The sequence below is a fragment of the Aspergillus pseudonomiae genome (assembly GCF_009193645.1).
Source record: "Aspergillus pseudonomiae strain CBS 119388 unplaced genomic scaffold BDV37scaffold_149, whole genome shotgun sequence".
Classification (NCBI taxonomy): domain Eukaryota; kingdom Fungi; phylum Ascomycota; class Eurotiomycetes; order Eurotiales; family Aspergillaceae; genus Aspergillus; species Aspergillus pseudonomiae.
This window is the reverse complement of record NW_022476141.1, coordinates 1-13,748: the sequence shown is the minus strand read 5'-3', so window position 1 is coordinate 13,748 and position 13,748 is coordinate 1. Positions and strand designations below refer to the sequence as shown.

At 51.2% G+C, this 13,748-nt stretch overlaps 5 protein-coding genes across 5 annotated transcripts; 3 read left to right on the top strand and 2 right to left on the bottom strand.

Moving 5' to 3' along the window:
• The first annotated feature begins 170 nt into the window (after positions 1–170).
• Positions 171–2,755, top strand: BDV37DRAFT_265266 (OSBP family protein). Its single transcript, XM_032083764.1, has 7 exons — positions 171–522; positions 635–740; positions 799–909; positions 977–1,255; positions 1,313–1,562; positions 1,625–1,938; positions 1,990–2,755. The coding sequence occupies exons 1-7, from the start codon at positions 414–416 to the stop codon at positions 2,240–2,242; spliced, it is 1,422 nt and encodes a 473-aa protein (XP_031934926.1). The 5' UTR covers positions 171–413; the 3' UTR covers positions 2,243–2,755.
• Positions 2,756–3,006: 251 nt separating this feature from the next.
• Positions 3,007–4,765, bottom strand: hosA (histone deacetylase HOS2). Its single transcript, XM_032083763.1, has one exon. It carries the CDS (start codon positions 4,474–4,476, stop codon positions 3,013–3,015), a length of 1,464 nt encoding a protein of 487 aa, XP_031934925.1. The 5' UTR covers positions 4,477–4,765; the 3' UTR covers positions 3,007–3,012.
• A 13-nt stretch (positions 4,766–4,778) lies between these two features.
• On the top strand, positions 4,779–6,110 carry BDV37DRAFT_50987 (isocitrate lyase/PEP mutase family protein). Its single transcript, XM_032090795.1, has 3 exons — positions 4,779–4,796; positions 4,861–5,159; positions 5,207–6,110. Exons 2-3 carry the CDS (start codon positions 5,025–5,027, stop codon positions 5,981–5,983), a joined length of 912 nt encoding a protein of 303 aa, XP_031934924.1. The 5' UTR covers positions 4,779–4,796; positions 4,861–5,024; the 3' UTR covers positions 5,984–6,110.
• A 2,500-nt stretch (positions 6,111–8,610) lies between these two features.
• Positions 8,611–10,163, top strand: aspf4 (allergen Asp F4). The gene has a single exon (XM_032083762.1). The coding sequence runs from the start codon at positions 8,898–8,900 to the stop codon at positions 9,864–9,866; it is 969 nt and encodes a 322-aa protein (XP_031934923.1). The 5' UTR covers positions 8,611–8,897; the 3' UTR covers positions 9,867–10,163.
• Positions 10,164–10,985: 822 nt separating this feature from the next.
• Positions 10,986–12,444, bottom strand: BDV37DRAFT_276781 (Tom37 C-terminal domain-containing protein; the record flags this gene model as incomplete). Its single annotated transcript, XM_032085629.1, has 3 exons — positions 10,986–11,991; positions 12,075–12,213; positions 12,294–12,444. 3 exons carry the CDS (start codon positions 12,442–12,444, stop codon positions 10,986–10,988), a joined length of 1,296 nt encoding a protein of 431 aa, XP_031934922.1.
• Between the last annotated feature and the right edge of the window lie 1,304 nt (positions 12,445–13,748).

Below are 13,748 nucleotides of genomic sequence, written 5' to 3'. Positions count from 1 at the left end.
TCGTCGTTGGCGAGTCCTGCTACGAGTAAGTTACATACTACTTGACTTTACAGACCTTAAACGTCACCTTTCCGCCTTTTTTTTTTTTTTTTTTTTTTTTTTTTTTTTTTTTTTTTGCTGACATCTTGATTTTTTTTTTTTATATTTTTTTTTTTTTTTTTTTTTATTTTCTTTTTCTTTTTTATTTTTTTGGTCACATTTCCCTCCCACCTTCAAAACGTCATCCCCTCTTCTCTTACTCCAGTCCCCCTCCTTCCTTCCTTTCCCCCCATACTTTACACCTACCTTACATACATAACATAACGGCCATACATACATTCTTATTTTTGTAGTTCCATTTCTCTCTCCCCTCAACACCATATAGTTGGCATCCCTCCATTTTTCTTATACCTCTTCTCTCCTCCCCTCCCACCATGTCTGCTGACTGGGGCTCCTTCTTCAACTCCTCAGGTAACCATTCATCCACGGATGAACCCAATGTTGTGGTCGGGGATGATGACACCGAACCCGACCAGGGTAATGGTACGTAGAACAAAAAAAAAAAAAAAGAACAAAAATTCTCCCCGTTGTCAAGAGCATGAGAGAACTCTCTTGCGGTGACATCTCCTAGGGAGCTTAAAAGCTGACCTCTCAGTCCTGTCGCACATTATCAGCCAGCTCCGCCCCGGAGCTGATCTGAGTCGGGTGGTGCTGCCTACCTTTATTCTAGAGCCACGGTCCATGTTGGAGCGGATCACCAAGTATGTGCTATAGCTGTCGGTACCGCGTCGATCAGAACTAATATTACTATGTCACTAGCTTCATGGCCCATCCGGAGACCCTTCTGCCCATGCCCACCGTCGATGATCCCCTCGAACGCTTCGTCTCCGTGGTCAAGTTCTACTTGAGCGGTTGGCACATCAAGCCTCCGTATGTCTGCTCTTGTGGCTCTCTATCACACGGGTGATCCGGAACCTTCGCTAACACTCTACGACAGAGGTGTGAAGAAACCGCTCAACCCGATTCTAGGAGAAACCTTTACTGGCTACTGGGATTATCCGGATGGAACCCGCGGATACTATATCGCCGAACAAACCTCCCACCACCCTCCCAAATCGAGCTATTTCTTCATGGCCCCCGAGCACGGTATCCGGATAGACGGGACGCTGATCCCCCGCAGCAAGTTCTTGGGTAACTCGGCCGGAAGCATGATGGAGGGAATCGCCGTTCTGCGCTTTTTGAACCGCGGTTCGAACAAGGACAGGGGCGAGCGATAGTATGTTTCGCCCATGTCTGCCTCCGTTCGTGGCGCTGCTACTAACGTCAATTCTAGCATCTTGACTCAGCCGAATATGTACGCCCGGAATATTCTAATCGGAAAGATGAAATATGAGCTAGGCGACCACAGTTATGTCAGATGCCCGGAGAACAATCTGGTTGCCGATATCGAGTTCAAGACCAAGGGCTACTTCACGGGCTCCTATAACCAAATTGGGGGCACGATCAAGAACAGCGAGACCGGCCAGGTATACTATGAATTGTCCGGCTATTGGAACAAGGAGATGTTCATTACAGATGTCCAGGTATGTTTGTTCCCTTCCCCACAAAAAGGCATCTACCAGCCTCGGATATCTAACTGGCGCAGACCCACAAGAAAGAACTTCTGTTCAACGCAAGCGCTGCCGTCCATACCCCTCCCCATGTGCGGCCCATCGCACAGCAGGGCGAACGCGAGTCGCAGCGGCTGTGGCAGACTACCGTCAAGGCGCTCGAGGAACGGAATCACGAAGTGGCCACGGATGAAAAGACAAAGATTGAAGATCGCCAGCGAGAAGAAGCGGCCAAGCGGACCAATGACGGGGTGGAATGGCATCCGAAACTCTTCCGTCGGGTTCAGGGAGGCCCTGGCGGTGTCGACGAAGGCGAGGAAGATCTTGACTGGATCATCAACGCACAAGTGTAAGTTCTCCACAGGCGTGCGGGATGGGTTCAAACTCACGAGAGTCGCAGTGATTCGCACAATCCCGAATTGGCCACCAAGCAAATTTTATCCATTGCCCCGATCTTAGAAGGTCAGACCGAGTCCTCTCAATACCAAATCCCACCTCACAAAGAGGGGCACGAGGCGGCTCCACCTGATCACAACGGCGCCGCCCCGAGCGCAGCTCAGCCCGCATCCTCCGCGGGTGAACAGCCCGAAGAGGTGCAGCGCAAAGACACGCAAACATCGGATGTCGACACCTTCGTGGACGCTAAACCGTGACCGCATCTCCGTTGGGGATACGTGTGACTCGCATCTCGGCGGTTTAGTATCTCACCACCGCATCTCGATCCAAATCCAGGTCTCGGAAGGTCCATGAGATGACACCAAAAAGGGGAGTTTGAGAAGCATAAAAAGAAATGGTAGCGCAAACCGGAGTTACAAACGTGGTTAGCCTGTGGTGATGGAGTGAATAAAAGGATGTGACTGACTGACTTGACTGTACATCAGAAAGTCCTGTCGCACCCTATGACTCCAGGCCCATGTTCAAAACCAGGTTTCGACCGGTGTGCCCTACCGAACCTCTACTGGATACCCGATTGAATATTCTGTCTTTATAATTATTATATCACGTGGCAAAAAATAAAGGGTTGGTTTGTCGGCATACATATAGGAGTATAAGATGGACGGATGGGAGCATATAATCTGTCGACTTTCTATCGTGATGTGAAGTGGTTATCCTAATATGCAGTTTAAAGTCGTGCTCTTCCACAATATAATCAAATACGTTTAGTTCTATTTTCCTCCGAACCGTACATAGCGGATTAGATAAGATTCTAATAGGTTGTATATTGTATGTGTTATGATCTTTAATATTAACATGGTACATTGAACTCCATTGGTATCACGGACAGTAACCACCAAGACAACCGACACGATCAACGCCGATACCACCAACACCAAGAGACGAAATGCATAGACTCAACGACAACAGAGAGAGGGGGCGCGCCCAAAAAAAAAAAAAAAAAGGAAAGTAAAGAAGGGAACCCGAATCAAGCAGAGAATAATTCCCCTCTCTGCCCAGCACCCCTCTCCAACTCCCGTCGTCGACTATTCTTACTCGCAGACCCACCGCCTTCTTTCTCCTCCCGCGCCTCATCCTGCTGCTCCATCTGCTCCTCAATCTCCTTCTCCGTATCCTCCCGCAGGCCCAGAATATCCGGCGGAATAAAACTCATCTGCACGCTGGGCGCGCCCTGCATATACCGCAACTGCTCGTGGATGGACTGGACGAGGCCGGACAGGTAGCTGCGCGGGTTCTTATTCTCGAGCTTGCGCATCTCGCTCAGCGGCGGGAAGAGCGAGTAATCTGGGCCGAAGTGGTTGCGGAAGGCGACGGTGTCAGGGATGTTGGGGTCGATGGTATCCTGGGCGTCGATGAGGATGGAGGTTTCGTGGGCCCAGGCGCGGGAGACGTTGCGGGGGGTGTAGCCGCCGCCGCCGACGACGAGGAGGGGGAGACCGAAGGTTTTGACGTAGGCGACGCAGGCGCCGTGGGCGGCGACGTTCAGGTTGAAGCAGCCGAGGCGGTCGCAGCCGAGAGAGTCGGCGCCGCATTGGAGGACAATTGCGCCGGGTTGATAGGTTGAGATGCAGGAGCCGACGACCTCGCGGAAGAGACGGATGTAGGATTCGTCGTCAATGCCGTCGTGGAGGGGGACGTTGACGGCATGGTGTGCGCCTGGGTTCAGTGGGTGGGTTGGTCCGGTGCTGTCTAGGGCGCCGGTGCCTGGAAAGAAGTTGTCCTTGTCATATTTGTGGAAAGAGACGGTCAGAACGCGGTCGGTGGACCAGAAGGCTTGCTCGACGCCGTCGCCGTGGTGCACGTCAATGTCGATGTACATGACGCGCGGGTGCAGGCGGAGAAGCTGTAGGATGCCGAGGACGATGTCATTCACGTAGCAGAAGCCGCTGGCCTCGGCCTTTTTGGCGTGATGAAGCCCGCCGGACCAGTTGATTGCGATTTCGGATTGGTTGTTGCAAAGCTTGCGAGCAGCGTCGATGGAGCCGCCAGCGTAGAGGGAGCAGTAGTTGTACAGGCCATCGAAGATGGGGCAGTCGTCGCCGAAGTTGAAGCGCGCAATGTTCTCGCCTTGCTCTGGGTTCTCCATGTCGCCGGGAATGACCTGGCGGAGGAAATCCAGGTAGTCTGTTTTGTGAAACTCGGCCATCTCTTCGTAGGTCGCTTCGCGAGCGAGATACAGGTCCATCGCGTGGTGCATGCCGTAGGCCATGACGAGCTGTTTGGTCAAAGTCAGACGCCAGGGTTTCATCGGGTGCGATTGACCGAAATGGTGCGGTTCGACAGCTGGGTTGGCATGCCAGGAGACACGGTAACCTTTGGGGCGAGCGATCCCATTTTGTTGACGTTCATGGATGGTCTTGTGGTCGAGGGTGAGGGTAGGAGTGGAGGAGGAGGGAGGGGCGTATTCTTGGACAATGGCAGAGCGTGCCATGATGTGAATGGGGAATGGGGAATGAAGAGAGAGGACAGGAAGAGTAGGGAAATGAGAAGAGGTGTCAGGTATCGAGAAAAGAGCCCCACTAGGAGAGCATTCTCAGAACATTCTGAGGCGGTAAAAGTGGAGGAGCGAAGGCAAGAGGTGCAGAAGAAGATACGATAAGCGGAAGAAATCCCCGGACGTCGGAATGCCAAGGAAATCCCGAGTTATCCCCGACCCTTACTTAAGCCGTTCCCGATGTCGGCTTTTACCGCACCTTGATATCATCGATGTTCACCTTCTTTTCCACCCCGATAGCTTAATAAAGCTTGTCGGTGAGTTTCCTACTGTAGAACGCTCTGAACTGCCGACCCTGTTACCCGGTGTAACTTCCTCTAGTGCATATGAAGTGGTGGATCCAGGCGGTCACCTTCAAATCGTTTAGACCAGGCATAGTTTCAAACCAAGACTATTACTGCCCAACCTATCCCTAAACTTGGTCTCCATCAACGACTACCTCCTACACCTGACCCCCAACTAAATCCCTGCAGCACATACATACAATGCCGATGGTAACAGCAGCTACTGGTCTTCGGCGCACTCTTGAAGACCCAAACTCGTTCGTTGTCGCCCCCGGTGTATATGATGGCCTCTCTGCACGGATTGCGCTCTCCGTGGGCTTCGACGCCCTGTACATGGTAAATCAAACTCGTTGGTCCCTCCACATCCTCTCTAACTCTCATAGACGGGTGCTGGTACCGCCGCCTCTGTGCACGGACAAGCCGACCTGGGAATCTGCACTCTGAATGACATGCGCGCCAACGCCGAAATGCTCTCAAATCTTTCGCCAACTACACCCGTCATCGCAGATGCTGACACTGGGTACGGCGGTCCGATTATGGTCGCCCGTACGACCGAACAATACTCCCGCTCTGGCGTAGCAGCCTTCCACATCGAGGACCAAGTGCAGACAAAGCGCTGCGGGCATCTGGGAGGGAAGATCCTTGTGGACACGGACACCTATGTGACGCGCATTCGTGCGGCAGTGCAGGCGCGAAAGCGCATCGGTAGTGATATTGTGGTTATTGCCCGGACAGACTCCCTTCAGACACACGGTTACGAGGAGAGTGTAGCACGTCTACGAGCAGCGCAGGACGCTGGCGCAGACGTAGGTTTCCTTGAGGGAATTACGTCCAAGGAAATGGCCAGGCAGGTGGTAAAGGAGCTGGCTCCGTGGCCGATGCTGCTGAACATGGTCGAGCATGGGGCGACCCCGTCGATCTCGGCGGCTGAGGCTAAGGAGATGGGATTCCGTATCATCATCTTCCCGTTCGCCGGTCTGGGACCCGCCTGTGCAGCCATGCGCGAGGCAATGGAAAAACTGAAGGTAGACGGTATCCCGGGCTTGTCCAAGGAGATGACTCCGCAGATGTTGTTCCGGGTCTGCGGGCTAGATGAGAGTGTTAAAGTCGATGCAGAGGCTGGCGGAGCGGCATTTGAAGGTGGTGTTGATCTGAAGTAAGAGCTACGACGCACTGTACGGTGAATAAGGATCAGCTGGGACCATATGAGTAACGGCATCGACGATGATCATTTTGAACTAGAAATAACGACGAGCTCGACCGGTGTCTCCGTATTGCATGATATCGAATGCAGAGTTTTTGTTTGCATTGTGATACCTTGGTCTCCATTTTTTGTAATGCCTCGCAAAGTTTTCGTATGTTTCAGGATTAGTATGCACGGTGTCTGTCGGACAAAGGGAGCGGGAGACCACTATGCTTTACAAGGGTACATTGCCCCAGCACTACTCTATAAACGTAGCGTATCTCTTCCTTGGTCACGATGCCGCGTCACCAGTATACGATGCAGTAATTATACTCAGTGCTCGTCTAGTCGAAGAAGGTCAAACAGAGTATGATCTTCGTTTGGCCTTGTGCGACTTGGACGGTGGATAGTATTGAGCTCACCGATGATCGCGAGTGCCTTACTATATGGCAATGGCAAGGACTCTCCTGTCCCGGGATGAGATGGAGCTGCAGGTAATGCCAAGATCACTACATGATGCTGTGTCACGGCCGATAGCCGTCAGGTCCGTACCTGGTAGGGATTAACGGGCTCCGGGAGTCCGTCATGAACAGTGCGCATTGTATGCCAAGAAGCTAAAGACAAGGTTATAGATCGGTTAAGGAGGCTCGTAAAAGGCATCCCAATCTTCCTCTGAAGGGAAACTGAGCCAGCCTGTCGACGGCCGAAAGCACTCAAGGCTCAAGCACAGCATAGATACTCCGCATGGCGTACCCCGTATGCAAGTCGAAAGGATTCGGGGATAACTCTAAATCCAAGTGATGAGCTTGGCGGGCATCACATGATCCCTGCTTTGCCGACTGCCGACATAAGGTTTCAGGGATCATCCAAGACAGCTTACGAGTCCCTGGTCCGTGTGGGTGTCGGCCAGTATATTGATGGACCAAAAAGGGTGAACCTAAGAATATCCCCGGCTCAAATTTGGAGCGAGGAAAGTTGCTGCAGACATGAGATGAAGTCAGTCGATGCAATCTCCGGTTTCATGGTCAGCCCTTGCTTGGTTCCGTCGCCAACCGTGGAACGCGAACCCACAACAGTGTTGTTTATTTATATCCCAATTGTGTAGCTGTGGAATTGCCATTACCCCCGGATGTCTGTCTCCCTCATTTCCGATTTTGCATGGCGCCGAGATTTTCAAGTGAGGGTAGTAGGGAGATATTCCAGAAGCGTCCTAGGCATTTCTGCTTCAGCGAACCGTCCTGGGACTAACCGGTGGCAATGGCAGTTGTGGGCTTGGCCACAGGCACGGGCGACCATTGTGGATCTGACTCCTTCGTTAGCCTGGAATCCTGTTGTGCCGACCCTCATTGACCCACGACAGTCGCTATGAACTGGCTGGAAGGGTCTATGGAGTCTCTGTCGGTGTCGCCTACCTTGACAGAGACTCTGGGGCTGAGACTTGGAGGAGGGAAAGGCATGCAGGCTGTAATTGCGAAAATGGTTCACTACAGTCAAGGATCAGTAAGGTACAGTATCTCAGTGAAAAGAATGGATCTTTTAAGGGAGAGTACCTCATTGTTCGAGATGAGGCGTTGGGAGCCCAGCAAGTACTGTAGTCCTTTCGTGTTGGGGGTGAGCGATACCGTACCAATCAGCAGGTACTAGTCATCGTTGCCTACTGTTGGCCGAGTACTAGTAGTACTAGTATGTACTTACAGTACGGACTCCGCGTACTGTACCTGACTTTGCGGTCAACAGCGGAAGAGGGGCATCCATTGAGAAAGGATTTTTTTTTTTTTTTCTTTAAAAAAAAAAGAAAAAGAAAAAGAAAAAAGAAAAGTCGAAAACGTTAGTGATATACCAGTATCATTGGCTGTTGAGTCTCCTGTACCTCGTATAAATTGAAAGGATAAATTGAACAGTTCATCAAGAATATACTTCGTACCTCGAGGACTCCCGACGTGGCAGGTCAGTTGTTGTCAGGCACTTCCATCGCAAGATGAGTAATTGGACTGATGCTTTGTCGATGATGCAGGAACCATCACACAGCAGCAGTTGATGGGGGAACACATCATCATGGATTTATGGCGACTTGTCATATCATGACAATGGGGGCGCATTCCATCAATCTAATCATGATGATCGGAATGGAGATGTGACATCAGCATCAGGGGATACGTCGCATCTTCCACAGGTGAGATGGACAAGGTCTCTTGATCTATAAACATGTCTTGAGAAGGCATGATGAGAAATGAAGGAATGTAAGCTGAGTAGTAGGAACAACTCGTAGTCAACCCTACTGCAGTAAAATGGAGTTCGTCAGGTACGGGAACCCACGTATACTAGGTACCGTATGGTAACCACGGTCAAGGTGTGATCAACCCGGCGGCCGTTCCAAGGGACTCGAGTCTCGACCGCCGTGGGGAGTGGACCCTTCAGGGTCTTCTGCACCAATGGAGACCCTGAAAAACAAGGCCATCGGGGATGTTCAGGAACCGATGCCTCGACCCAACCAATGAATCACAGTAACGCTTCTCGTGTCCCCTGATCGGCCCCTTTTCATTAAATGAACCCATTCATGGCGGCCTCCCACTCGAAGTATTATTACACTGAAACTCCCCCCCGGTCGCTTCCTGATCTCTTTTTATTTCCCTCTCCCTCCGTCTCTCTCTCTTTCTCTTCTCTATCACGATTCCTTCCCTTCCCTTCGGGTTCGCAAATACACTCCTTTCGTTACTTTTTGTTTTTATAGAGCCTGTGGTTGCTCGAGACACTCCTTGGATCTACCCAAAGCACATTCCTTGATCTTGTTTGCGTTCCCTGGGTTGTCGTTCTGAGACATACCTACTGTGATACCCACATCTTCCGTCCATAACCTTGTTACCTGTGAACATCCAACGCGATTTATCACCATGCAGCTCAAGAACTCCATGTTCCTGCTCACGGCGTTGACGGCCGGTTCCGCCGTCGCCCGTATGCACGGCCACGAGCGCCGTCATACTCATCACCACATGCAGCACGAGGAGAAGCGCCAGGTCGGTGAAATGGTCTACGCCAACATCAACGGTATCTGGCAGTCCTGGATCAACAATTGGTCCGGTCACCCCACCTCTACCGCCGGCTCTGGTTCCACTCCCACTCAAGCTTCCTCCTCAACTTCCTCTGTTGTTTCCATCACCGCGGCCCCTAGCGCCAGCAGTGGCCCTACCGTAACCACCCCCGGATCCTGCAAGGAGTGGCATGCGGACAGTGGCTCGTACACCCGCGAGGGCTTCGGAGGGCAGACCAAGAACAACGACGAGGCCTACATCAAGTACATCGGTAATGTTGGCAACCCGTACGGCAGCAACATCATCGAGGTCTCCGAGAGCAAGGCCTGCGAGTACAAGCATGTCGTTCGCATTGACGGCAGTGAGAAGGAGCCCTGGACCGTTGCCTTCTGGAACAAGATGGGCCCCGATCTCAAGCTCACTGGCTGGTACGGCAATGCTGTCCTGACCCTCAAGATCAACCCCGGTGAGAGCAAGTATGTTGCTTTCGATGACGACTCCCAGGGTGCCTGGGGTGCCGCCAAGGGTGACAAGCTTCCTGTGGACCAGTTCGGTGGCTACGCCTGCACCTGGGGTGAATTCGACTTCGGCAACACCTCCAACGAGGGTTGGTCCGGCTGGGACGTGTCCGCCATTCAGGCCCAGAACGCCGGTATGGATGTCCAGGGTATGAAGATCTGCACCCACGACAACCAGAAGTGCTCTACCATCTCCAACTTTGCCAAGCTGGTGGAGAACGCCTACACTGCTCTTGAGGCCGGTGTTGACGGCATTGGTGGCGAGTGGACCAAGGGTGCCCTCCGTCTGATTGTCAACATTGACTACGACTAAGCGTTGTTTCTGTGCCCTGTCGGTTTCCTCTTTTTTTTTCCACCTTCTATGACTTGTCTTCTTCTGCAAAATTGGTTAGGGGTTGGAGGTGTTTTTCTCTTCATTGTGCGCGGCGTGTACTGGTGCTTGAGCGTCGAACCCAGCATAGCATGTGCGGTTCCATCCTCAAGTCCTTACACCCCGTGACCGCCATCCGGCCTTGACGATAGTGCATTCTTTTCCATGTACATACATATACCACTGTTCACTGTCTATTGATTTAGTTTCATATCACGATAGAATTACGTACAAGCTGTCCATACTCCACCCGTAGCATTCCATACCTTCCCGTCAGAATGTACATGACACATACCGTCCCTATCTTCAACAACAACAATAGCCCTAATTCAGCCTTGGAATACCCAAGTTTGTACACCCCTCCCCTCAGCCCCCAACCAAGAGATCCCTCCCCATACACAGAAGAATTAAACGACCCATCTATAAATACCCCTCACGTCAGCAACCCTCGCTTTGCTATAATTGGCATCATATTTATATTCAGAGCAATCGGGTATCCTCACCGTTAGAGTTCGCCTTGGTATAATCTCCATCCAGCAGGTCGGGTCTAATAATACTATGTCTATAATCGTAGTTGAATGTGACGTGCTGAGTATACGGAGTCTCTTTGGGCTGAGGGGTCAAACTGTCAGAGAGCGTTGTGCAGCTTGTCTAGGGTTGTTTGGGTGATTGTTTGGGTATGTAGGTACGCTTATGTATGTATCTGTATTAGTATGTTTCTGTATTATGTGAGGCATCGGTGTGTAGTGGTAGTAGTAGTGTGTGTTGATTGATGAGGGGCTGTGAGTCTGGAAGGGGGGACGGCTGTGATAATCTGACAGCGTTATTGGTCTTGTTGAGTTGGGGGATGGAGATATATGGAACTGTTGTTATGTTGATGTTCGTGATGTTTGGTACATATGATATCTATAGTACAAATAGGTCCGGTGTTGACTTGGGGAGGTGAGTGAGTGGTATTAGATAATGTGTAGTTGAATCATTGACAGAGCAGGGGGTGAAGAAGAAAATCAGGTATTCTATTCATACATATAAGGCCAATAAATCGACTAATGGACGGAACAATCAAAACCCAGTTAGAAAATTCTGCGCCTGGAGTGATTCGGGCTCTATATCCGGCATATCCCCAAGCTCGTCGTCCTCTTCATATTCATCACCTACTTCTGCAGAGAAAAATCCCTCGTACGCCATGTACCCGATCAACGCGGCAATGCCACTCACGGCGTATGCGATATTAACCAGAATATCTTTCTTCTGTCCCTTCGCAAGCGCAGAGAGTTTCCGGCTATCGGGCTCCGAGAGGCCCGAGTCTGGCGATTCCGCCGCTACCCGCAGCCTATCCTGGGCGCGGATTTCTTTGAGGATCGGCGTGTTGTCGGCAAGGACGTTGAAGATAGTGTTCCCCAACGTAGTGAGACGTGCACGCTCCGGTGCACGCCAAGGTAGTGGCGAACCGCTATTTGGGGTAGGGGTATACGCATGCGACACCTCGGCGCCGAGGCCGTAGCACTGTTGGCGCATGCGCTCGGTATATACCGTCAACAGAGGCGCCTTGCTCTTCATCGCATCGCGGAGCCATGAGAAAGATAGTTCCGGGACAAGAGCCAAGGACAAGTATCCAACAGCCAAGCAGTCTAAGCTAGACGGACCTTCGTTCTCGCCCGTGAGGAGATAAACTTTGTCACCGAGGATTTCTTCCAGCGGCTCGAAGAGCTCCCCCGTCAAGGCATCCAGTCGGAACTGGTTCTGTTGCGACGTCTTTCCCAGAAGACTTGTGACGGTATCACGCGGCCGGCGGATGAAGTTTGGAGGGATCTGGCCGGCTGCGACGGCGGCCGAATGTTCGCGTTGGCGCTGTTCTTCAATGGCTTGTAGATCCAGCGACGAGAGCCCGAGATGATCTGTTCGGGCTTTTGCGGCAGCGTGAATTTTAGGGGGAAGAATCCATTGGTTCGGCCACTGAAGGATGGTGCCGTATGCGGGGGAGGTCTGGTTGTAGTAGTTCTGACTGGTTACGTAGAGGGAGAGGTCGACGAGAGCATGGGCGCGGGATTCAATGAAGGATGAGAATCTGGTTTTTGGGTCACAGGTGCGGTTAGATTATCATTCCACTCACCTAGCCATTGGTCGAAGTCAAATATGAGACAAACTTACCCAATATTGTCGGCCCTTTGCAGACCGCTCAACCCTCCATCTAAATCCCACTCGCCATTTGAGTATTGTCGCAGATAGTCCACGATATTTCGGAACCGGCTCACCCATGTCGAGCCATTTCGTAGAGCGGGCAATTCACCTGAGCATCCAATCAGACAGTAAGGAGGCTTGGTTAGTCCATTGCGCTACAAACCCCAGATCGGCGACATGGATACTTACAGGTTGGGGACACGGACGGATCACTGCTTGCGACAAGCACCCACGCGTCCTTGGGCAGGGCCAGAGAAAAGTAGGCTATGGTTGCGAGGCATTGCGCCTCGATTGAGGGCAGAGAGAAGGCCGGACCCCAGACATGGAGCTCCAAAACCATTTTAATTTCTTATTTTGCTTTTGTTTTTCTTGTGGTTAGAGGTGGAGAATGCCATTCTGAGGGGGTTGCGGAATTGAAGGTGAGGATCACGTGGGAAATGCCGGGATCCTTGTAGTATTTGATCTGACTGATTTGATTGGTGTCCTGAGGCAATCAGGCAACTGTTGCGAATGAATGCAGGTCCAAATGTATGTGTACTGGCATGTACGACCTTTTCGTTTCGTAGCCAAATGAAGTCCGTGTTCAATTGGGGAAAATGTCCTTCGGAAAGAAGTTGTAAATTTAGGTGAGAAGAATGTTACCTCAATCAAAACCCTACATGAGTCTACCGAGCTACGATGTTACATTAATCTTGTCAATGGCAATTAATTTAATTTTTTTTTGCCCCCTCTTTGTTTCCTTCGCTCTGCAAAGTATATTGCTGATGGTTCTTATCGGACACACTAAAATAGACGTCTTAGTTTAACCGGTGGAATTCCCGCATCCAATATGGCCTGAAGGTGCCTCAGGTGAAGCAACCATCCATTGACTAAAGGGTACTAACGACGCGTGAGTGAATATGATCATGGTATTGGGACAGTTGTACGGATGAGGGGTTTTGGGGGGATTCAGCTGTTCCAGATAAGTAGGTAGATAGGCAGGGCCGGGTCTTGGTGATTCCACTCCATACATAACTGAGCCGTGCTGAAATGCGGAGTAACTTGGCCATGACACTTAGTGCAGCGATGTCGGTTCAGCTCAATTCCATACAATCCCGCACATGGGACCATAACAATCAAGTAAGTGAAACATGGTCCCATCCAAATCGTCCATGCAGATATTAGTTAGTACATCAGTCCGTAGTACAGTGTACAGAGCTGAAGGTCATTTGACAGCTCCCCTCGGCGGTTAGAGCATTGATTAGGTTTGATGATCATCAGTCGCCCAGGCACCCAACAAACAAGGCATCGGCTAGGGTTGGGCTGAGGGATTTACCCACTGGCGCTCCTGCGAAAGCATCTAGCTCCGAACACATCATTAGGGACGGAAAGTCAATATCACTATGTCCTCATCGTCGCGGAGTTGTACAGTACCTATGTACATAAAGGTTATCATGCTGATATTACGTACAGTGATAGGTAGCGTTCGGTCTGATGGATGCACGAACGGATGCATGAAGAGACGCCACGGCTGCGGGCGGCTGTAAGATTAGATTAGGTATCAGCTTTGGCCCTGTTTATTTATTTATTTTTTCTTTTCTTTTCTTTTTCTTAACGGGCGCCTTTTGGATAATGCTTGTGACCTCATCAATAAAGAGGGGGGGG